This window comes from Moschus berezovskii, chromosome 9 (assembly GCF_049115385.1).
Source record: "Moschus berezovskii isolate FMDL1 chromosome 9, NW_MosBer_1.0, whole genome shotgun sequence".
Classification (NCBI taxonomy): Eukaryota; Metazoa; Chordata; class Mammalia; order Artiodactyla; family Moschidae; genus Moschus; species Moschus berezovskii.
Genome location: NC_142468.1, coordinates 26373601 through 26398144, shown reverse-complemented (window position 1 = coordinate 26398144; position 24544 = coordinate 26373601). Strand labels below are relative to the sequence as shown.

Sequence of the window (24544 nt, the reverse complement as noted above, 5' to 3'; positions counted from 1 at the left end):
CTCTAATAGGGGAAGGGGGCTTATCTGGTGGCTCAGCAGTAAAGAATCCACCTTCCAATGCAGGAGATGCAGGTTTGATCCCTGGGTCGAGAAGATCCTCTGGAGGAGGAAATGGCAACCCACTCTCGTATTCTTGCCTGGAAAATCCCATGGATGGAGGAGTCGGGCAGGCGACAGTGCATAGGGTTGCAAAGAATCAGACACGACATAGTGACTAAACAACAACAGGGAAAGGGGCTGGGAGTGCTTTTGCTCAGGTCATAGACTTCCTTCCACTTAATCCTCCTGCTCAGTATAGTACCTCCACCTGCTCTCAGCTGTGTTGGAAATCCTAGAATTCACACTTCTTGATTAATCCCCTGCAACCTCCCATCTGCTGGGTACCTGGAGGTCTAACTGAGTCTCTATCAATTTACCACCAGTCAGCTCACTTAAAAACCTTCCCACTTTAGGGGTAGCTTACGTCCCTCAACCTGTCATCGGAGAACATCACCTTGATTTCTGTTGCTTCGTCCCCCTTTTCCTTCCAGGGCTGGTGTAGGTTTCTTGGCTCTGTTAAGTCAGTTACTTCTTATCTTCATCTTTTTCCAGCTTTCACAATTTTCTTATCTCCTGTCTGTATTCATATCCTCTCCTAGTCTCCTCATCTTTATGGGTTTATCCTTTTTTTAAAATTCCTTTACTTTCATTTTACTGGGCTCATTTCAATCCATTATATTTAGCTAGAAGAAACTCCCAAAGAATTTTGCTAAATTGCTCTCATGCATGTGAAAACAAAGGGATGGAAAATGGAGTGTGTAAATAAATGCATATTGTGTGTGTGTGTGGAGAAAGAAACTGAGACATAGAAACAGTCAGTGGTTCCTGCTGGTGAGAGGAATGAAGAGTTCAGGCTCAGCAGGAGTCATAACTTTTTATTGTTCATTCTTTTATACTTTTTTTTTTAACCTCAAAAAAAATTTAAAGCTGAGTTAAGAAAAGTTAAGAAAAAAAAATTAAGAGGTCCTTGCATATTCTTCACTCATCAGACCTTTCAAACTTGAGCTGTTCCTATGCTCCAAGAAGCCAGATGCATTGGAAAGAAAATTTGGATTGTGTGTCTTTGGGTGGCCATGGGTTGAGGGATGGAGGACGCTGAAGAAGCTGTTCAGGGGGCAGCAGCCAGTTTTTGACTCTGTGCTGTGAACTCCCTGGGCCTCGATTTAGTTCAGTTCAGTCGCTCAGTCGTGTCCGACTCTTTGCAACCCCGTGGACTGCAGCACGCCAGGCCTCCCTGTCCACCACCAACTCCTGGAGTTCACTCAAATTCGTGTCCATCGCGTTGGTGATGCCATCCAGCCATCTCATCCTCTGTTGTCCCCTTCTCCTCCTGCCTTCAATCTTTCCCAGCATCAGGGTCTTTTCAAATGAGTCAGCTCTTCGCATCAGGTGGCCAAAGTATTGGAGTTTCATTTTCAGTATCAGTCCTTCCAACAAATATTTAGAACTGATTTCCTTTAGGATGGACTGGTTGGATCTCCTTGCAGTCCAAAAGACTCTCAAGAGTCTTCTCCAACACTACAGTTCAAAAGCATCAATTTTTCGGCACTCAGCTTTCTTTATGGTCCAACTCTCACACCCATACATGACTATTGGAAAAACCATAGCTTTGACTAGACAGACCTTTGTTGGCAAAGTAATGTCTCTGCTTTTTAATATGCTGTCTAGGTTGATCATCACTTTTCTTCGAAGGAGCAAGCGTCTTAATTTCATGGCTGTAGTCACCATCTTCTGTGATTTTGGAGCCCCCCCCAAATAAAATCAGTCACTGTTTCCCCATTTATTTGCCAGGAAGTGATGGGACCAGATGCCATGATCTTAGTTTTCTGAATGTTGAGTTTTAAGCCAACTTTTTCACTCTCCTCTTTCACTTTCATCAGGAAGCTCTTTAGTTCTTCGCTTTCTGCCTTAAGTGTGGTGTTATTTGCGTATCTGAGGTTATCAGCCCTCTCTGAAAAAGGCCTCTGAATTCCCAAGGCCTCTCCTTTAGTGAGAGGTGCCTGGAAGACAGGAAGTACTACAGATTCCTTTTTCTTCCACCCGGAAGTTGGATTAAGTGCTCATTGACCTGTACACATGTGAGGATTTGTGAGGAATGTGACCCTGCATACATATGAGTAGATCGTTGGAAGTCACATTGTTCTATATTATATGAAAATATACAGAAAGGCAAATTTCTTTATATCACAAATAAAACAGGTTTATTAAGACATGCAAAAAGAAAATCTAAAGTCACCAACCACTCATTTGTTTCTTATCTTTCCAGAATTCCAGAAAAATCATGCAGTACAGAAAAATCATGCAGTACATTATAATTTTATGACTTTTTCATGTAATGTATTTGGAACATTTTAAAGTATACTTCTGTAATGTTATTTTAAATGACTATGTAGTACATGTGTCTCTTTCAATTCTGGTTTCCTCGGTGTGTATGCCCAGGAGTGCGATCGCTGGATCATATGGCAGTTCTATTTCCAGTTTTCTGAGGAATCTCCACACTGTTCTCCATAGTGGCTGTACTAGTTTGCATTCCCACCAACAGTGTAAGAGGGTTCCCTTCTCTCCACACCCTCTCCAGCATTTATTGCATGTAGACTTTTGGATAGCAGCCATTCTGACTGGTGTGAAATGGTATCTCATTGTGGTTTTGATTTGCATTTCTCTGATGATGAGGGATGTTGAGCATTTTTTCATGTGTTTGTTAGCCATCTTTATGTCTTCTTTGGAGAAATGTCTGTTTAGTTCTTTGGCCCATTTTTTGATTGGGTCACTTAGTTTTCTGGAATTAAGCTGCAGGAGCTGCTTGTATAATTTGGAGATTAATCCTTTATCAGTTGCTTCATTTGCTATTATTTTCTCCCATTCTGAAGGCTGTCTTTTCACCTTGCTTAGAGTTTCCTTTGCTGTGCAGAAGCTTTTGATTTTAATTAGGTCCCATTTGTTTATTTTTGCTTTTATTTCCAATATTCTGGGAGGTGGGTCTTGGAGGATCCTGCTGTGATTTATGTCGGAGAGTGTTTTGCCTACGTTCTCCTTTAGGAGTTTTATAGTTTCTGGTCTTACATTTAGATCTTTAATCCATTTTGAGTTTATTTTGGTGTATGGTGTTAGGAAGTGTTCTAGTTTCATTCTTTTACAAGTGGCTGACCAGTTTTCCCAGCACCACTTGTTAAAGAGACTGTCTTTTCTCCATTTTATATTCTTGCCTCCTTTGTCGAAGATAAGGTGTGGACATGGAAGCAACCTAGATGTCCATCTGCAGATGAATGGATAAGAAAGCTTTGGTACATATACACAATGGAGTATTTCTCAGCCATCAAAAAGAATGCATTTGAATCAGTTTTAATGAGGTGGATGAAATTGGAGCCAATTATACAGAGTGAAGTAAGCCAGAAAGAAGAACATCAATACCGTATATTAACGCATATATATGGAATTTAGAAAAATGGTAACCTGAACCCTGTATAAGAGACTGCAAAAGAGACATAGGCATTTAGAACAGTCTTTGGGACTCTGTGGGAGAGGGTGAAGGTGGAATGATTGGGGAGAATGGAATTGTAGCATGTATATTATCATAAGTGACCAGTCCAGGTTCGACGCATAATTTTTCCTCTGTTCATTTCTTTGCATTTGTGCTTTTTTAATAAAAATACTTTTAACTGTAAAGAAAAAAAAAATGACTATGTAGTATTCTGTTATATGGATATATCATAATTTATATAACCAGTCCCTTGCTATTGAGTTTCGAGTTGTTTCTAATATTTCAGTATTATAAATGGGGATACAGTAAACATTCTTGTAATCTGATCTTTGAACACATTCGTACTTACACTTTGTAGGATTAATTCCTAGAAAGTGAAGAGTGAAAGTGAAAGTTGCTCAGTCGTGTCCAACTCTTTCCTACCCCATGGACTATACAGTCCATGGAATTCTCTAGGCCAGAATACTGGAGTGGGTAGCCTTTCCCTTCTCCAGGGCATCTTCCCAACCCAAGGATTGAACCCAGGTCTCCTGCATTGCAGGTGAATTCTTTACCAACTGAGCTATCAGGGAATCCCTTTAATTCCTAGAAATGACCCTAATATTGCTGGGCCAAAGAGTATTAAGTGTTTATAATTAGAAAATACAGTCATATTTTCTATATTATCTTACATTATCTAATTATCTTATAGTATAATCCCAATAATAATTATTATAGTAATAATTTGAAAATATAGGAATTTGTGATTTGGAGAAATAAAATTACTTTGGATAGCTATAAAGGTATATATGTTCGTTCTAGAAGCTTTTTGAAAACACAGAAAAATAAAGAGGAAAGGTATCAGCAATAGATTTGTATTAAAAGATAACCATAATTAGCATTTATTTTTCAATTTTATTTTAACCTGATGGTTATCACAGTGTACATATGATTTTATAACTCTTTCCAAAAAGTAATGATTTGAGGTTCTATGTTTGTTTATTAGTAGACTATGTTTCCTTTTTTTTTTTTGGAGGAAAGCGAGAAAGTCACCCAGTTGTGTCTAACTCTTTGCAACCCCATGGACTATATAGTCCATGGAATTCTCCAGGCCGGAATACTGAAGTGGGTAGCCATTCCCTTCTCCCTGGGATCTTTCCAACCCAGGGATCAAACCCAGGTTTCCCACATTGCAGGCGGAGGAAAGGCATTTCTAAAAGTTAATTAGCTGGCATCTTTCCATTCATAGTTGCAATTTTTCAAATAGAATTACAAGAGTTGATTTATAAGTTATGTTTCAGGTGTACAGCAAATTAATTCCATTATATATATATATTCTTTTCCATTATGGTTTATCACAAGATACTGAATACAGTTGCAGCAGTTTATGCCTTAAGCTGAGCCACTTCACTCTTTGCCATACAGGGTGCTCACTGGTTGACACTCAGTCGGGTTTTCTCGACCTCCTCCCAGGTGTCAGAATTGGGAAGGCGGAATTGGCGGGGTACCAGGAATGGAAGCCCATGGTGGCTACACGTTCTGTGGCCTGGCTGCGCTGGTCATCCTCAAGAAGGAGCGCTCCTTGAACTTGAAGAACTTACTAGTAAGTACTTGGTGATCTGTCTTCCCCTCAGGCCCCAGGCCCCTGGGATGTGACCGCTCAGACATGCCAGTTTCGGGGACGTTTTTCTGTGTGAAGAGCTCGCAGTTCCTACCTTGAGCTCTGGGCTGACAGTCCTGTATCAAAGCTTCAGATGCAGTTGTTGGATCGCCCAGCTCTGTTAGGAGAGCGTGCAGGGGGTGAACATCTGCTCTCAGCCTCGGCTCCCTTCTCCCTGCCTTTCCTTCTTCCTGCTCTGAACCTTCTACATCGTGTGTTAGGCCAACCCCAGAGCCTTCTTGAGTCCCTCAGACATCTGGGGAGGGCCACAGTACCTGCCTCCTACTTCTAGGAGAGTATAGCTTCAGTCTCTTAAAACTAGAGGTTTTCACATGTCTTAGAAAGATTCTCCTGGGAGAAGAAGTTATAAGAAGAGCTTTGAGGCATTTTGAAGCTGAGCTTTTATTACCCTCCACGCTATGTGAGTGTTTAGTAGCTACCTTTACACGAGCTGGTCATAGCTGAGAATACACGGAGCCGGTGGCCCAGGCATTTATGTCTCTACTCCAAACTCCTGCCCATTGTTCAGAGTGAACTCATTATCCAGAGTGCAGTCAGCTTCAGGAACTTGTTAGATTGTAGCTAAATTATCATTGGAGGCCTGGTATACACACACACACAACCACCAAGGAGCTGTCTTTGGTGAAGCTTTTATTCCCTGATCATGACCTCAAAGCAAATCAGCTGCAACTGACATTCATATCCTCTCCCTAAGTTCAGATGTCAGGTTGCCATTGTAGAAACTGTTGTGAGACCCATCATGGGGTCCTAAGAGAGTTTATATTTTGCCCTGTACAGATAATGACCAGTGGCATTTTGTCTTGGCCTTTAGGAAGCCTCCTATAGCATACTCTTCTTGAAGGTTCTTAAAGCCTGAAGGGTTTATGCCCAAATGGCTAACTTTATGCATAGATTTAGAGTTCATCAGGCATTTAAAAACCTGATCAGTAACAATGTGTGAAACATAAAAGCCCCATCTCCCAGGCGGAAATAAGAAATAAGCAGATGTCTTAGTTCCAGTAACAGTGTTCTGGATTTGAACCCTTTCTCTGCCACTTCATAGCCATGTGACCTTGGGAAAATTGTCTAATCTGTTTTAACTTCAACTCTTTTTCTCCATAAGGTAGAGGTAATAGTTCTTTGAAGGTCAGAGAAGATAATGTGCATAAAACAGCCTGGTATGCAGGAGGTGCATCCTTCTTACCCAAACTACTCCCTCCCTTCTGTTTGCTCTGGGAGAAGTAGGACCCATATTTGAAGGATTTTATGAATTCATATAGCCAAGGGAAACAGAATAAATCCATGGGCTTAGGCACTGAAAAAAATTATTTTGTCTGGCCTATAAACACTTAATCTGTGGGGTAAGCAAAAATGAAGAATGGACTCCCTACTGTAGTGCCTGTTTTCTTGAGTAATGCTTCGCCTACTTTCATTAGATGGCATCAGTCCTAAAGCACTGGTTCATGTAAGACTGACTGGGGATATATTAGCGTGTGTACCTGCAGTGCAGTTTTGTGTGTGTGTTTCTAAGAATTTTAGGATTGTGACTCTATGGGTGGTGTTGCTTTGAACAGGGATATAATCTAAACTCTACAATTGTTAATTAAAGGAGGGCTGGATTGGTTCTTCCAAAGGGGGTCCTCAGTGACTCGTTTCAGGAACTCAGTGTTGTAAAATGTAGGTCCAGGGGAATGCCCTTTCAGTTTGGTGAAGCAGCTCCTTGAGATCCTGGCTGGTGGCTGGAACGGTCCTGAGGGGCTGGGAGGGACATGGAAATATTATCTGCTCAGCCAGTTGGTCTGCTCATTCCTTGAGGCCAAGCCCTTGACTATCTTGATGTTCAAAGTAGAGTGTGTTTAGAAAACTTGGAGATAAGGGAGGAATGTATCACATGTGACCACTGAGTGACACCAAGATCCATTTTACAGGTTCACGGTAAAGGCTCTTCTGTCAGCCAGCCAGTTTGCCCTGGAGCAGCAGAGTGGCTGGAGTGCACAGAGCCATCCCCTGTTTCTGCAAGGGCCGAGGGCCGTGCTAAGAAACCTGGGGTGAATTTCCTTGCCAGAAATGGTGTGAAATCATCTGATGACCTGTAGCACAAAATTCCATTTATCTGCTTTTAATAAACGTCCCTGAGCAAGGAAAGTGAATAGAAACGAGCCACCGGTGGTCTGGCCTGAAACTTCCCAGTTACACCATGTTTATTAAGAGGCATTATTGCAGGTCTCCTTCCAGGCCAGGTTGGCCCCTTTGTTCTTTCAGCACCAGAACCCTCTTGGAACCCAGGACAGGTGGTTAGTTGTCTGTTAGGCCCTGAGCAGGAATTCATGTTGGTTGCCTCCAAAGGGTTAAACTAGCTGTTGCAGTGTAGAGCCCTCTGTGACACTGAGGGTGAGGAAGTCTGAGGTCAAAGCACGGGAACGGGAGCTGAGAAGCCAAAACCTGGGAACGCTCCCTCCCAGACTGGCCTCTGGAGAGCTGGCTGGATCACATTTTAACCTCTGGTGCCTCTCACTTCTCTGTCTCACGCTCAGCAATGGGTGACAAGCCGGCAGATGAGGTTTGAAGGTGGATTTCAGGGCCGCTGCAACAAGCTGGTGGACGGCTGCTACTCCTTCTGGCAAGCAGGTCTCCTGCCCCTGCTTCACCGTGCGCTGCATGCCCAAGGTGAGCCCGGGGTGCTGACGGGGCTGGCGGCTCCCCTCGGCTGCTGACTTGAGTCGGAGGCCAGGGTGCTTGGTTAGAGGGGTTGAAACTGGCTCTGTCCATCCTGATTTTGAGTACCCAGTGTGGACCCTCCCACCCTGGGCACGTGTGTGCCAGCTAGGATTTCGTCCTTGGGTTCAGAGGTCACTGCTGCTTCACACCGGCTGTGGCAGGTGGGGGAGGTGGGCGCCTGGCCACGTGGTGACTGTCACTTCAGCTGAGTGTGAAGCCACAGGTTCCGATGCAGAGCTTTGTGTGAGTCATGTCAGACTGAAAACCCACACTATGCACATGGTCATAGCAGTGCCAAAAAGGCAGAAAGAACCCCTGGATCAGAGACCCACCATGCCAGGCTGGTTGCGTGGTGGCTGCCATTAGAAGTGTCATATTTTAAATTCACTGAAGAATCCTGGATGCAGGTTGGTACTGCCTCCCCACCCCCGACCACTGGAGCAGAGACCTGGGTTCATCATCTCTTTGGGAACTCAGATGGGAATGCAAATCCAAGCAGGGAAATAGCAAATTTCTGGGAGCCTTCCCTTGTTACCTCTCAAAATCTCAGGCTGCCTCCTGAATCAACTTTCTCCTTTACTTCATGTGAGAACAGGAAGGAAGCCAGTGGGAGAGGGGAGGTCATGGCGGCCCTGCTGCATGCTGACCCAGTCTTGGAGTGTGATCCCTTGGCCCAGAAGGAAGCTTGCTGCTGCTGCTGCTGCTAAGTCACTTCAGTTGTTGGCGTATTCTTTGCGCAAATGTAGAGATACGATTCTTTTCTACTGCCTCCCATCCTCCCACCCACCCGCTTGCCGGACACACACCTTTCTCATTTGGCTGTTTCTTCCCGAGCTCCTTACATTAGTTTCTTATTTGAAGTAAACAGAGGCTCTCTCTTGTGTCCCCGACACCCCACCTTCCTTGTCACGGCCTGTCCTAAGATTCCTCTGCCTAGAGCCCTAGTTTCAAGGCGCTGAGCTGTGGCCTCCTGCTGACTCTGGAGCCTGCGTAGTCTCTGCTTTGAACACTGTAGTAGGAAATCTGAAATTCCCTGAGAGACCAATGTTTCAAAACAAGAAATAACTTGGGGTCTTAGTGATCTCTATTTTTGGAACTGGTGAGGTCAAACCTCTGGTAACACCCTCTGCCTTTCACAGGCCTGTCCCTGGAAGGGATAAGATTCAGTCATTCTGTAGCTGCCAGGAGAATCTGGTGAGAGGGTAACAGGAGCCCTACCTGCCCAAGTCTTCACGGGGTCCCTGCTTTACATTTTGCTTTTTATAGCACAAGTTCTGGAGGATTGGTCATATTTCCACATTTGCCTGTGGAAGAAAGTCAGTTGTATGTAAATTTTGGTGCTTCCAACTTGTTTCACTCCCTGGGAGGAGGCCCATATTAGGCCTGTAGCTCACTTCTCAGCAAATAGTGGACTTGGATCAGGCAGGGATTTGGGAGGAAGTTTTGAGTGGACAAAATACTGATGTTGGGAGTCAGAAGGAGATGCGATGTAGAAAGATATTCACACTATACTGTAGTCAAAGTTAGGTTTCAAAGCAGTATGTATGCAATTCACCAGGGAAGTCTCAGGAAACATACTTTTAAAGTTTTATATCCCAAGGAGATCCAACCAGTCCATTCTAAAGGAGATCAATCCTGGATGTTCATTGGAGGGACTGATGCTAAAGCTGAAACTGCAATACTTTGGCCACCTCATTGGACGAGTTGACTCACTGGAAAAGACTCTGATGCTGGGAAAGGTTGGGGGCGGGAGGAGAAGGGGACGACGGAGAATGAGATGGCTGGATGGCATCACCGACTCTGTGGACATGAGTTTGAGTGTACTCCGGGAGTTGGTGATGGACAGGGAGGCCTGGCGTGCTGTGATTCATGGGGTCGCGGAGAGTCGGACACGACTGAGCGACTGAACTGAACTGAACTGTTCAGTTCAATTCAGTTGCTCAGTCATGTCCGACTCTTTGCGACCCCGTGGACTGCAGCACGCCAGGCCTCCCTGTCCATCACCAACTCCCAGAGTTTACTCAAGCTCATGTCCATAGAGTCGGTGATGCCATCCAGCCATCTCACTCTCTGTCGTCCCCTTCTCCTCCTGCCTTCAATCTTTCCCAGCATCAGGGTCTTTTCAAATGAGTCAGTTTTTCACATCAGGTGACCAATGTGTTGGAGTTTCATTTTCAGCATCAGTCCTTCCAATGAATATTCAGGACTGATTTCCTTTAGGATGGACTGGTTTGATCTCCTTGCTGTCCAAGGGACTCTCAAGAGTCTTCTTCAACACCACAGTTCTTTTACCTTGTGTATTACTTTTATTTTAGTAAGTGAACAAATATGTTTTTCGAAGGTGATGATGCTGACACTGATAATTAAAACGATGATGTGGGACCAGCACACTGTGGCACGTGAACCCAGGCCATCCCTAACTCGGTGCGTGGTCGTCAGGCCGTCAGTAGTCCATGAGGTGGCTGCCTTAGGCACAGAAGACAGTATTTGGGTAGAAGAATGAATTATTATTAACATATTTAAAATGTCCAATGCTGACTAAGTCACTTTTTTTGTGTGGAGCAGTAAGACCGCAGCAGGCCTGTGAGTTTCTGTTTGGATTGATAGTTACTAGTTGCTGGCTTGGGACGTACTCCATAGTTGTCCACTTGCGAGAGTGAACTCCATGTGGCTGTACCTGTCAGTTACTGTTGGAAAAACTTTTGATTTCTCAGATAAAAGGAACCTTTGAAATGCAAAATGACATTATAATGGGGATCTGTATTTTAAGGGAGGGGAATAAAGGATTTAAAAGGCACAGTTATCACTCTGTAATCATATCTCCTTTTATCCCTCTGTGATTATGTGTGTTGATGTGCAAGTTCAGGATCTCAGGAAGTTCTTGTTGAGTTTATGAACTTTGAGGACTGCAACACTATAATCTATTTAATAATAAACAGTATTTTCTTCTCAGATTCCAATTATAGGGATCAGTTCAGTTCAGTTCAGTTCAGTCGCTCAGTCGTGTCCGACTCTCCGCGACCCCATGAATCACAGCACGCCAGGCCTCCCTGTCCATCACCAACTCCCGGAGTTCACTCAAACTCATGTCCACAGAGTCGGTGATGCCATCCAGCCATCTCATTCTCCGTCGTGCCCTTCTCCTCCCGCCCCCAACCTTTCCCAGCATCAGAGTCTTTTCCAGTGAGTCAACTCGTCGCATGAGGTGGCCAGAGTATTGCAGTTTCAGCTTTAGCATCAGTCCCTCCAATGAACATCCAGGATTGATCTCCTCTAGAATGGACTGGTTGGATCTCCTTGCAGTATAAGGGACTCTCAAGAGTCTTCTCCAACACCACAGTTCAAAAGCATCGATTCTTCGGCAGTCAGCCTTCTTCACAGTCCAACTCTCACATCCATACATGACCACGGGAAAAACCATTGCCTTGACTAGATGGACCTTGGTTGGCAAAGTAATGTCTCTGCTTTTTAATATACTATCAAGGTTGGTCATAACTTTCCTTCCAAGGAGCAAGCGTCTTTTAATTTCATGGCTGCAATCAGCATCTGCAGTGATTTTGGAGCCCAAAAAAAACAAAGTCTGACACTGTTTCCACTGTTTTTCCATCTATTTCCCATGAAGTGTTGGGACCAGATGCCATGATCTTTGTTTTCTGAATGTTGAGCTTCAAGCCAACCTTTTCACTCTCCTCTTTCACTTTCATCAAGAGGCTTTTGAGTTCCTCTTCACTTTCTGCCATAAGGGTAGTGTCATCTGCATATCTGAGGTTATTGATATTTCTCCCAGGTTATCATTTACCTTAAGGTAACAGTCTTTTATTTATTACAGGATATGAAATAAAGGTATATTTTATACTGATGTTTCATACAGTTAATCCTAAAGTTTGATAAATATGCTTTTTAAAATAACAGCTTTCTTGAGATATAATTTACATACTGAACAATCTACTGATTTGAAGTGTACAATTTAGTAATTTTTACTGTTTTCAGAGTTGTGCAACCACCCCTGCAATCAGTTTTAGAATTTTCACCCCCCCGCCCCCGCCGCACTCCTTGTGCCCATTGAATGTGCTTCTTAAAAGAAGAAATCACAAAGGAAAGATCAACAGTGTCATTATGGCATATAGGTAAACTATATTTATGTAATTTAAAAGACCCATTTAACCAAAAAGTAGAGCAAAAAGGGAGAAATAAGTATACCGTATGATACAGATAAAGGGTAAATATAGTTAAAAGTTAGATTAATAAAATTGACTCGTGTCTCAGAAGACAAAGGATACTTTCAAAAGGAAATACAACTAGTAAGCAAGTTATGAAAAAACTTCACCCTAATTAGTAATTAAAAGCAAGATACATGATTAGGTACTCTTTCTTTTTAACATTTTAAATGCTGAAAACTTGTTTCCATATATGATATTTTATCTTATTTTTATTTTGTACTGAAGCATAATTTATTAACAGTGTGTGTTAGTTTCAGGTATAAGGCAAAGTGATCCAGTTATACATATACATGTATCACTGAGAACTTTTTAAAAGTAACCAATGCTGGAGGTAGTACAGGAAAAATCTTAAATTTTACTGGCAGCTATATAAAGTCTCAAAGCAGTTTATCAGTATCTATGAAAAGCCTTAAAAATGTTTATTCTTTTTTAACTGAATCATTCCACTCCTTTGAATCTATTTCAAGAAAATAATCCTAAACATAGAGAAGATTCACAGAGGTGTTTACTGCGGCGTTTTTTCTGATTGCAAGGAACTGGAAACAGCCTTGGCAACAAGTACGCTAGAGAGAGGTCCCATCATATCTGTGTGTATCTCCTACAGTGCTGTGCTCACAGCTGGAGAGAGAACAAAGAGGAAAGTAGTTACAATACTGTGCGCACTTCAGGAAGCATGTGTCCTGGGCTGAGCACAAGAAGGGGGCCCTGACTGTGCTCCTCTTCCTTAGGCTCAGTCCCCGTGTGCCTCTTCCAGTGTGAGCATCTCAGGGGCCGGGCGGGACTTGAGTGTTGAAGATGAGTGGTTTTTGTATGTGGCCCCCAAACATCAGCCAACCGTGCTCGTCATCCAGGGCTCAACCTGGGAGATAGCAGTCACTTTCCGACTGCCCCCGGCTCTCCTCCCATCTCTCATTTAAGAAATCTGGAAATTATTATTTTTTGCAGTAGTCTATATATATGAATATTCCAAAATTAACTCTTTTTGGAAAGTTCTTTTTATGTACCACATTAGCAATAAACTTTGACGAATTTTTACCGTAGAAGATTCTCTACTCACATAAGTGAGAGTTTGGGTCCAGTGCCTATATTGATGCCATTACATGTGTTCACTTAATGAAATACTCTGTGGCTTTTCAGAATGATGGTTATGAAGGTTATGTAGCAGAACAGAAAAGTGTATGCCTCTAGAGTTAAGTGAAAGACATAAGATACGGAAATTTCATACCTGTATAGAAAAATGCATAAAACAAAAAAAAGAAAAATTAGCTTTCAGTTGCCATTTACAGGTTGTTCACTACCTTTGTAGCCCAGGTATCAAAGTATAAAATTGACCAAAGACTTAATGCACATCCTATATGTGTATTTCTGAAAACAATTCTCATATAAATGTTTCTGTGTGCATCTGCTGGGTGGCAATTTGTTCCTCCTCCTCCCTTGGTAACCGTGTCCACAGATTCTCTGACCACTGGTTGATATTCAGAGTGAAGAAGCTCGGTTGCTGGCCAGTACTTTAGTATTATCACCAGAATCCCAATTTCTGCTTAGACTATCATATGATGCAGGAGGGCGGTTATTAGAATTCTTCTTAGAGAAACTTTTTGAGCCAAGAGACTGGCTGGAGAATTCCCTTTAGAGATGGATTAAATTCAGACTAAGAGAAGTGGAAGCAACACACAGTATTACCCCTGTTGGAGTTCTCTAGGCTTGGTTGACAAGTTTCAGAGATGTGCTAGAGGAAAAGCCTTAAGAAGCCCAGGGGAGGAATTGCGAGCCCAGTCAGGCGCAGTAGCAGAGGTCAGTGTGGAAAGCCGAGCTAAAAAGCTCATCTGTGCCTGCAAGGGATGTGGTTTAGAACTGCCATCCAGGGTAAGGAAAAGGAGACGCTTCAGGTAAAGCCAAGTGCTGCTCTGACCTGCTGTTCTCTGACCCATTTTAAGGCTCTGGAGAAGGGGTGTGTCCCAAGAATGTGATTTTCAAGATTAGTCCAAGCAGAATGGGGGGAAACCTTGACTGTTCCTATTGGATCATAAAATACAAAGTAGTCATTGATCCTCTGCCAGATGTCTCTCAGGCCCAGGCCTGCACTGACCCTTTGTCTTCTGCAGGTGACCCTGCCCTCAGCATGAGCCGCTGGATGTTTCACCAGCAGGCCCTGCAGGAGTATATCCTGATGTGCTGCCAGTGCCCCACCGGGGGGCTTCTGGATAAACCTGGCAAGTGAGTGCCTTGTCTCTGGGGAGGGCGGGGTGAGGGGGCTGAGCACACAGGCCTACACAGACCCGGACGGGGCAGCCCTTTCCGTGCAGCTGCTTAGTGCCCGCATGGCGTGGGAGCAGCCGGGCACGGAGCAGCGCTGTCCACCATGCATCCATCCTGCGCTTCCAGCTCTCTCCTTTTCCCGGCTTACCTGCACCCCCTTACCAGTTAGGTAAACAGATTGCTGCGTGGGTAATGTTTTTTTCCTCTTTTATTTAACCAAACTGACCTAAATAGAACAGGATACAGGGTTTTAAAACTCCTGGGTGTCATGTTGCTGTTGTTCAGTCGCTAAGTCGAGTCCTACTCTTTGTGACCCCATGAACTGCAACACGCCAGGTTTCCCTGTCCTTCACCATCTTTTGGAGTTTGCTCAGATTTATGTCCATCGAGTTGGTGATGCCATCCAACCATCTTACCCTCTGTCGTCCCCTTCTCCTCCTACCTTCAATCTTTCTCAGCCTCAGGGTCTTTTCCAGTAAGTTGGCTCTTCACATCAGGTGGCCAAAGTATTGGAGTTTCAGCTTCAACATCAGTCCTTCCAATGAATAGTCAGGGTTGATTTCCTTTAGGATTGACTGATCTCCTTTCTGTCTGAGGGACTCTCAAGAATGTCATAAACAGAGATTATAATCACAGATTTCATAGAGTAGGTGACATACTAAAAGAAAAAGGGAAGCCAATCAAGTCCTGTTCCTTTTGCTGCTCACTCCCCTCATCCCCACACCCCGACCCCCTCCCTGCCCGCTGCACGCACACACGCACACACACACACACGTCCTGCCTCCTTCCGACCCCCTCCCTGCCTGCTGCACGCACACACGCACAGACACACACACACACACACATCCTGCCTCCTTCTGTATGCATCCAGGGGAAGGCTCAGCTGAAGGCTGGCCCCCAGCAATTTACCCATTTGTGAATTTTGACCCATTTGAAGAAAGAATTTGACCCATTTCTAGAAATGTTGGTGTGGGGTTTTTTTATGGCTATTTGTTGTTTTTTTTTTTAATGTACTATATGGATTTAGCAACACTACCCTGGAGAATCCTTCCTAGAAGGAAGTCAAGAGGACAGACAGTTCCTGCGGTCAGGCAGGGTGGAAGGATGGAACTCTGAAAAACGCTGCTGGGGGAAGCCAGGCTTCTAGGCATGTGGAGGGTGGGTTTGGACGCCCAAGTGCTTCCTGGGCCTCATCTATGGCCTTGTTGTCGGAGGCTGTGCCAGGCGGGTGGGGAGCAGAGGATACCTGCTCAAAGCTGCCACATCCTTTCAGGTCCCGGGACTTCTACCACACCTGCTACTGCCTGAGTGGCCTGTCCATAGCCCAGCACTTCGGCAGCGGAGCCATGTTGCACGATGTGGTCCTGGGTGTACCTGAAAACGCCCTGGTAAGGCGGGATGCGGCGGGATGCAGGGCGGGGCTTACCACCACTTCTCCGCAGGGCCCCCAGGACGGGGCTGGCAGCAGGGCAGAGCAGCCCTTTGGGGCCTCCAGAACCGACGGCATGAGTGTCCCCCATGGACGGGCTGGTGACCTCGCCGTCCCCACACCCCCTCTGTCTGCAACCCATTCCCCATTTGTGAGCACCTGACTGGCAAACTCGAGGTTCTAAGCAGGGATCCAGCCGGTGATGGAGGGTGTATGCCTGTGTCCCAGAGTCTAGGACCCAGACCACTTGTCGTTAGTCCCCATCTCCGAGGAAGCTGGCTCTGGGGCAGTGGTTTCTGCATCTGCAGCCCCTCCCCGTGCGGCTGATGTCTTCTCTTGGAGCTCTCAACGTGCAGTCCTGCATCCAGAGAAACCCTCTCAGACCACCGTCTATAAATGAGATGCCCGGAAACGCTCGGCCAGAGTGTGATTTGTGCCCCTCATAGCACCAGCACAATTTGTCATCTGTGTGTTTAACTGGGTTTTGCCTGCTTCCCTCAAAAACCATCAGCCCCTGTGGGCAGGCTGTTGACTGCAGCATCCAGCCCCAGGCCAGCCTGGCCACAGGCGATGCTTCTGAACCTAGTCAGGAGCCTGAGACACGACTCCAACTAGAACTGTCCATGGCTGTCAGATGATGGGCCCATGCAGACTGTCATGAAATATTCCAGCAGAAAAAATGCTGATGGCCAGTAGGTGGATGAAAAGATGCTCAGCCTCACTAATTAATTGAGAAAATCCAAGTAACAACCCTTCAGCTTTTTCATGTGTTTGCCTGCTGTGCAGCCCTCTTCCGTTCCTTTCCCTCCCTCCTTTCTCATTGTAACCCCGTCCTAAATTCATCACTGATCATGCCTGCACATGTTTTTGTGCTATCACTTCAGAGGTATGTATCCACAAATAATAGAGTTGTTTTGTGTGCTTTCTGTTGCTTTATAACAGTTATCTACTGCATCACTTTTTTCACTGACCATTGCCCTGAGGTTTAGCCGACTTCATGTATGTTGCTTTAATTTATTCATCTCAGCTACTGTATGGTATTCCCTTGTCTCAGTGTACCCCAGTTGAGTTTTCTAGTCTCCTGTTGGTCAGCATCGAGTTGGATTCAGCTTGTGCTGTGACACAAGGTGTTGCGGTGAACATTCTTGTTACAGTTTCTCTGGGAGAGACCCACCTTCATCTTCACTAGATGGCCCTGAACCATGCTCCTGTGTCATTGGGTTATTTTTCACTCACACACCACCAAGATGAGTTGTGCCGTAGTTAGATATTTCCTTTCTGCTAACTTGACCAGTGGTGTCTCAGGTTTGTTTTGCATTTCCCTGGTTACTGGTGAGGCTAAGCATCTTTGCAAACATTTTTTTGGCCATTTGTGTTGTGTCTTCTGTAAATCGCCAGCCACTCTCTTCCTTGGCTCATTTGCGTAGATTTGTAATTTTGTTTGCTCTTTTCTTATACATGTTGTAGTTCTTTGTGTGTTCTTGATACTAATTCTTTGTCAATGGTGTGTGTATGTGTGTGGTGAATCTCTTCCAGTTTGTGACTTTTGACCTTCTTATTAGTGTTTTTTGTTGAACAGAAGATTTTAACTCTGAAGTGAATAATTTTATTTGCCTCTTTGGCTTTCAAAGGTTGGGGAGGGGGCGTGGGGTTACTTAAGAAATCTTTTCCTACCTGAGATCATAAATATATTTTCTTCTAAACAATGTAAATTTTGCTTTTCCCATCTAATTTTTAAAATTCTCTTGGAATTGATTTCCATCTGTAGTGAGGGTTGGATATAATTTTATCTTTTTCCTGTTTTGGATACCATTGACCAGCACCATTTACTGAAGTTTACAATCTTTCCTACTGATGTGTATCACATGTTTGTTACATACTCAAGTTTCTGTTTATGAGTTGATTCTGTTTCTGGACACTCTGTTCCATGGATCTGTTTTATTATCTTCACTGTCTTATCAAATCTTAAATGCATATAAGCAAGTCTCACTCACCCACCTCATTCTTTTTTTTTGTTTGTTTTCATTATCCTTTGCCTTTTGCATTTTAGGATTTCCTATGCATTTTAGGATCAGCTTATTAAGTTCCACACAAACGCTAGTGGAATTTGTATTACATTGAATTGCATTGAATGTAATATTAATGGGAGACAACTGACTTTAATATTAAGGCTTCCCTTAATATTTTTCAGGTTTTTTACCTATATTTTAATGGTCTTTTATCATTTCCCACAAAGGACTAGCATATCTTGTTAGATTTATGTCTTAAGAAATTTATAGCTTTTGTGTCTATTGTGACTATTTTTTTCCATTTTATTTTGTAATTGGCTGTTATTAATGTATAGAAATGCTATTGATAATTGTAGTTTAACTTTGCACCCAGCAGCCTTGCTGAATTCTTTTTTAATTGCTCCAACAACTTATGGGATTATAGTTCCCTGACCAGGGGTCAAATCCAGCCCCCTGCAGTGGAAGCATGGATTCCTAACCACTGGACCACCAGGGAATTCCCACTGAATTCTAATAGTTGTTATTAGTTTGTCTATAGAATCGCTTGGATTTTTTTATTTAGACCGTAAAGTCATCTTCAAATAAGTACAGTTTTGCCATTTCCTTTCTGATGCTTAAGAATTTTATTTATCTTGCCATGTAAGATAATTTTATTTATCTTTCTATGTTGGCTAAACCCTCTGTGGAGTGTTGACCAGAAGTGGTAATAGAAAGTGTTCAGATTGTAATGGAAAGGCTTCTATAATTCTACCATTCAGGAAGATGCTGACTGTGAGGTTTTGATAAATATTTCATGTCAAGTTAAGGATATTCCCCCCTCTCTTTTCCTGGTCTGCTGAGCTGTTTTTTGTTTGAATCATAATCTAGTGTTAAATTTTATTGAATGCTTTTTCCACCTCTGGGTTTTCTCCTTTAATCTGTATTATGTTTTGTTAATACACATTGTGATTTAACTTTAGAAGGATAAACCCTACTTGGTCATAAGAGAGTTTGTGTGTGTGCTGGTTTATCACACTGCTGGATTTGCCTTGCTGGTATTTTTGGCTCATGTTTTTGTTTAGCATCTTCTTTTTTTTTTTTTGCATGTTCATGAGGAAGATTCATCTAAATTTTTGTTTTATGGTACTGTTCTTTTCCAGTTGTGTTTCAGAACATAGCCTCATAAACTTAGATAGGTATCTTCCTATGCTACTTTTGCTTTGGAAACTTTTGTGTAAGTTAGAGATTATAAGCCAACACTTGCTTGAGAAAACAGGCAGACCTAGTATTTAAAGAATTTCTTCTTGAGCAATTTTGAAAATCCATATTGTTCTATAAAGCTGCTCAGTTTATCAAAATTTTTATATTTTGGCATGACGCTGGTCATGGTATTTTCTTTGAAGTTTTTAAACCTCTTGCAATTATATCCCCTTCTTCATTGTCCCAGCGTGGAAGAATCCTGAATACTGGCCCAGGACTGTACCCTGTCTCAAACCAGAGTCTCTGTGGTGCAGTGGGATAAAATAATTTATATATGGCCTGACACATTTACTTAAATGTTAGGGTTGTGTACCTTTTTCTTGATTATAAATATAAATGCATGTTCATTGTTTTAATAATTAGGATATATATAAAAGTATAAATTCGAAAATTTTAAATAGTCATGTCACTACTCCTATTTTGGAATATTCCATTTTTGCCTATTCATATACATCACATCTATAAACACTTTAAAAAGTAAGTTTGGGCTATCACTCATACTGTTATTCTCATTTAATGTATTCGCCAATGTATCCTCATTTAAAGTATTTGCCAATGTCATCAAATATTTGAAAGCATATTTTTTTTAATGACTCTATAATTCCTTTGTGTCCCATGTGCTAGAACATGTTTTTAGCAGTACCCTGTTATTGAACCTTAGGGCCTTGTAAGATAAATCTCCATGTGCAGCTCTGATTTTTGTTATATTCTTACAAGTACATTTAATGGGCAAAGGCTGTGCACATGTCCAAGGACCATGGGGTGATTGATTGGCATCTGTTCTTCTCTTTGCAGCAGCCCACTCACCCTGTGTACAATATTGGACCAGACAAAGTGATCCAGGCTACCATGTACTTTCTGCAGAAGCCGGTTCCAGGCTTTGAGGAACATGCAGATGAGGCATCAGCAGAGCCTGCCACTGACTAGGGGACACGGGGTCCTGCAGCTCTGTGTTTACCCATCTCCCCAGTCAGACCAAGGTTTATACATGTCGATACATACTGCATTTTGTGCTGCACAAGCCTTGGCCGCTGTGAAGCTTGGTTCTTTGTCCTTTTTCGTTAAACAGAACAAAACTGATGGCTCTTGGTTTAGAGAACACAATGGTGTGGTTTTTTAAAAATTCTTTCCACTCCCGTCCTACCAAAAACCTACCAGCTGTGTAGCATCTGGACCCAGCTCTGGCCCGGCCAGGGTTGGTTGGGGAGCAGTGCATGCTGGAATACAGCCCGCCCCGCCAGCTGGCCAGCGCAACCGTCCATTGAAAGGAATGACGTCTGAGTATCACAGCATTCAGAGCTGTCGCTGCGATTCTCACGTGTGCGACCACTGCGTCACCAGGAAGATGGCCTCCTGTGGGTGGAAAGAAGTCTGCTGCATGCCTAGGCAGGGGCTTTGAGTCTCACCAAAGTGAGTTCTCCAGGAAAATAACGTGGTGGGGCTTCACTCAGAGGTGCCCAAGGTCCTCGCCTCCCAGCCTGGTGACTTGCAAGAAGGAGCTAGGGCTGGGGGAGAAGGGCTCGGGAGGTGTGAGTCCCTCCCTCTCCAGAGTGGGCACTGATCACACATCTCCAAGGCCAGCTTGCTGCATGGGCAGGATTTGCCTCGGCCCAGTTGTGGTAGCTTAGACCTGGGAACCAATTATGAGTGGAAAATGAACCTCTCGTTCAACTCTGAGCCAGAGGAAGCAGCCCCAGAGCCACCCCATCACGTGTCCCGAACAGCCCCTCTAAAGACTTGCAAGGCAGCGCCTTCATCCCTTGGCCAGGCTGTTTCTTTCTTGCCCTGACTCCCTGCTCACCCTTCTGAAAGACGGTGTTGTCTTCTCTCACCCCGAGTATTAACACTACTAAGTCTTTCACCTTCATTTCTGACTCAGGATTTATTCACATCCTGCCTACTCCAGGCTCAGAGAAAGAAAACCTAGTGCTAGATAAGCTGGATGCTGCCAGTGCAGGGCTGAGCGCTGCCCAGAGTGTTCAGCCTGGCAGGGCTCCTGCTGTCCACACAGAACAACCCTTTCTCGGTTAGTAGGGGTGGTGTCGGCTCACCTATCCACTCCGATGGTCACAAGCTCCATGTTGCTAGTCTGGCCTTCCTGTAAGCAGCCATGGGCTGTGGGCAGATGGGGACCCAGAGATGCAGCGTAAGGCTCATCTCAAAAACTCTGGCCATCTGCTGCCTCTAATTCCCTAGTGCTTTGGCGTATTGAGCTATGTATTACCTCCTTGAAATAATAAAAAAATAACCTTTTCTATGACGTCTCTCATTCGTGACCGGTACCAGGAAAACTCCCGAGTGTCCAGCGTTAGGAGCTCTCCAGTTGCTTGTGGGTCACCTGTCTCCGGTATGCAATTCCAGACCGGGCGAGTGAGTATTTACAAAGAGGTGTGACTTGGCTTCCTCCTGCTCACACCTTCTCCAGTCGAGGACAGGGAGGACCTGACAAGGAGAGGGAGAAGTTGTACGCCTCGGCCTCCCTGGAGCCCTTCAGTTTGTCCAGCATTCTACACACACAGGTTTCAGTCTGTGTCTGTCTCCTACACCTGGCTCTGAGCAGGGACCTTGCTCCCGAGTCCTCATGCAGGAACTCGGCAGTGGGTAACATCCTGGTGAGACGCAGGGCAGCTGTTGCAGGGGCAGGTCAGCATCATGCGGTCACCTGGTGTTCCTCACCTGGTCAGAGACCCTCCCAAGGAGCAGCTGAGAAGGTGGGTGCTCTGTGGCCTGACCCTCCGATGGGAAAGAAGAAGGTGCCCACAGAGGCAGAGCATCAAGCAGGTCCACATCCTGGCATGTGATTCTTGTCCCCGTGCTGTTTTTGCCAGGCTAACAAATGTTCAGGCTACAAAGCAACATGTTGAAATGCACCCTCCCATCGCTACAATGAAAGGCCAGCCTTCTAACACCAGTAGCCCCAGGTATTAAGAGATTAATTGCAGTAGTAATTGGTGTGGTTAAGAGACGGGATTGCTTCAGTCTACACTGGCTTTATACCAAGGAGGGAGGATTTGAGCCAGGCCCCAAGGGTAGGGAAATTTGGCAAGGTAGAAAAGAGAGGATCGTTCGCTGGTATTCTTACCTCAGGAGAGTCTATACTGGTGTATCCATGAGACCTCTCTCTGCTCCCATTTGGGTCTGGAGGGTTTCCTGACTTAAAGAGCATTCCAAGTGGGTCCTCAGATTTATCATGGATCCTTAAGTTAGAGGCACTTCCACAGCGTTCAAGGTAGGTTGCCCCAAATATTTCCTCTATCAGTAAAGAAATTGGCTACAGAGCTCTGTCTCCAGAGGGGCCCCAACACCCCCCTGGAACCTATCCCAGACCCACCTCGAATTGGGAAGCCTGCCAGACTATACTATGAGCAGAAAGGGGTCCTTGTGGATAGGCCAGCACAAACTTGACTGAAATGACAATAGGAATCAACAATGTTCTTAAACTGCCCTCTGGTATAATTTCTGAGAGGTTGCAAGTTAGATTATGGCCACTGTGCTGTAACAATGCAGGAGTGTCTTCGATGAAGCCCCTTCTCGGGAAAACCTCACACAAAAGCAGAGGCCATACTATTAAATAACATTTCTGTGATGGCCTTTCATGGAGGTCTAGTCTTGGATCTTGATATATTGACTCCTGGTGATTTAATTTAGCAGAGAAGTGGAGTTTATAAACCCCTGGCAGGGTGGTGGCTTACATGGCCCTGGCTGTTTTCATCAGTATTAACTATGCTGCACTTCTGGCAAGGACCTTGATAGCCGGGAATTAAAAATGGAGCTTCGAGTGCCCTAAGTGTGCTTATTGTTGGTAGACATGGAATCCGTTGGCTTCAAAAGTCAGATGTACAGCTAACAGTGCTGACATCTTAACAAAGACTCAGGACATACCATTTTGGGATAAATTTGGGAAACTGCTTTCCTAACGCTGGTGGTAGGGCTTGAATCACATGTGTTTTCCATTCTGTTCTGGAGACCTTTCCCCTTTGCTTTTTTTTATTATTGAAATATAATTGCTCTACAATGTTGGGTTAAGTTTCTGCTGTACAACAAGAATCAACTACATGTACACACATATCCCCTCCCTCCTCAGCCTCCCTCCACCGACCCCGTCTCACCCCTCTAAGCCATCACAGAGCACTGAGCTGAGCTTCCTGTGCTAGACAGCAGCGTCCCATGAGCTGTCTGGTTTACACACAGCAGGGTAGTGGGTATGTCAGTGCTACTTACTGTTTCAACTCATCCCACACTCTCCTCCCACTGGGTCCACAAGTCCATTCTCTACTCTGCATCTCTGTTCCGGAATAGGGCTTGATATGAATGGGATTAATGGCTCTGTGATTCAGGGCTATTCAGGGTTGCTTCCATCTGAGGATGTGGGTATTCATTTGGGGGAAGTATTTTGCTAATATTTTATTCTTCCACCATTTACACCAGGGGGCAGTTGCTCAGTTGTGTTCGACTCTTTGCGACCCCATGAACTGCAGCATGCCAGGCCTCCCCGTTCATCACCAACTCCCGGAGTCCACCCAAACTCCACTGAGTCCATTGAGCCAGTGATGCCATCCAACCATCTCATCCTCTGTCATCCCCTTCTCCTGCCTTCAATCTTTCCCAACATCAGGGTCTTTTCAGATGAGTCAGCCCTTCGCATCAGGTGGCCAAATGCTATTGATAAAATATTTTAGGCTTTGCAAGCAACTACTCAACTCTGCTCTACCACTGTAGTACAAGACAGCTGCAAAGTATGGCTATGTGCCAATAAAACTTTATGAACATGTAGTGGGTCAGATTTGGCTCATGGGCTGTATTTGCCTACCCCTAGATTGGGGGCAGGAGGAGAAGGGGACGACAGAGAATGAGATGGCTGGATGGCATCACCGACTCGATGGACATGAGTTTGAGTGAACTCCGGGAGTTGGTGATGGACAGGGAGGCCTGGCGTGCTGTGATTCATGGGTTCGCAAAGAGTCGGACACGACTGAGCGACTGAACTCAACTGAACTGAAATCTAGACTAAATCCCATCCATTCAACATTCTTTCACATCTCTCATGGCTGGGATGCTTTCCATGTACATGATATTAGTGTTAAATGACAAAATGTACTTGCTAATGTTCAGCCCAAATATTTTAACCACCCATGTGCATTGCTCAGGCCATTCACTGCCCTTGAACAGGAAGGAGAATTATATGATGTAAAGAACTGTTGCAACTAACAGAAAACCGGACCCAAACTGGCTTAAAGCAAAGAGGAAACGTGTTGACTCATAAACTGAAACGTTCAGGAATTAGCATAGCTTTGTGAGTTCATGCAAAGATGGGCTTGATAAAGGACAGAAATGGTATGGACCTAAAAGAAGCAGAAGATATTAAGAAGAGGTGGCAAGAATACACAGAAGAACTGTACAAAAAAGATCTTCACGACCAAGATAGTCACGATAACGTGATCACTGACCTAGAGCCAGACATCTTGGAATGTGAAGTCAAGTGGGCCTTAGAAAGAATCACTACGAACAAAG

General features: G+C 44.3%; 1 protein-coding gene across 1 annotated transcript in view; it reads left to right on the top strand.

Moving 5' to 3' along the window:
• The window catches only part of FNTB (farnesyltransferase, CAAX box, subunit beta), an 87129-nt gene extending 65805 nt beyond the window's left edge, over positions 1 to 21324 (top strand). Inside the window, exons 8-12 of the mRNA XM_055436387.2 lie at positions 4973 to 5102; positions 7694 to 7826; positions 14203 to 14314; positions 15630 to 15744; positions 19829 to 21324. Of these exons, the coding sequence (XP_055292362.2) occupies positions 4973 to 5102; positions 7694 to 7826; positions 14203 to 14314; positions 15630 to 15744; positions 19829 to 19960 (622 nt within the window). The 3' untranslated portion in view covers positions 19961 to 21324. The remainder of the gene's footprint in view (positions 1 to 4972; positions 5103 to 7693; positions 7827 to 14202; positions 14315 to 15629; positions 15745 to 19828) is intronic.
• Positions 21325 to 24544: the final 3220 nt, after the last annotated feature.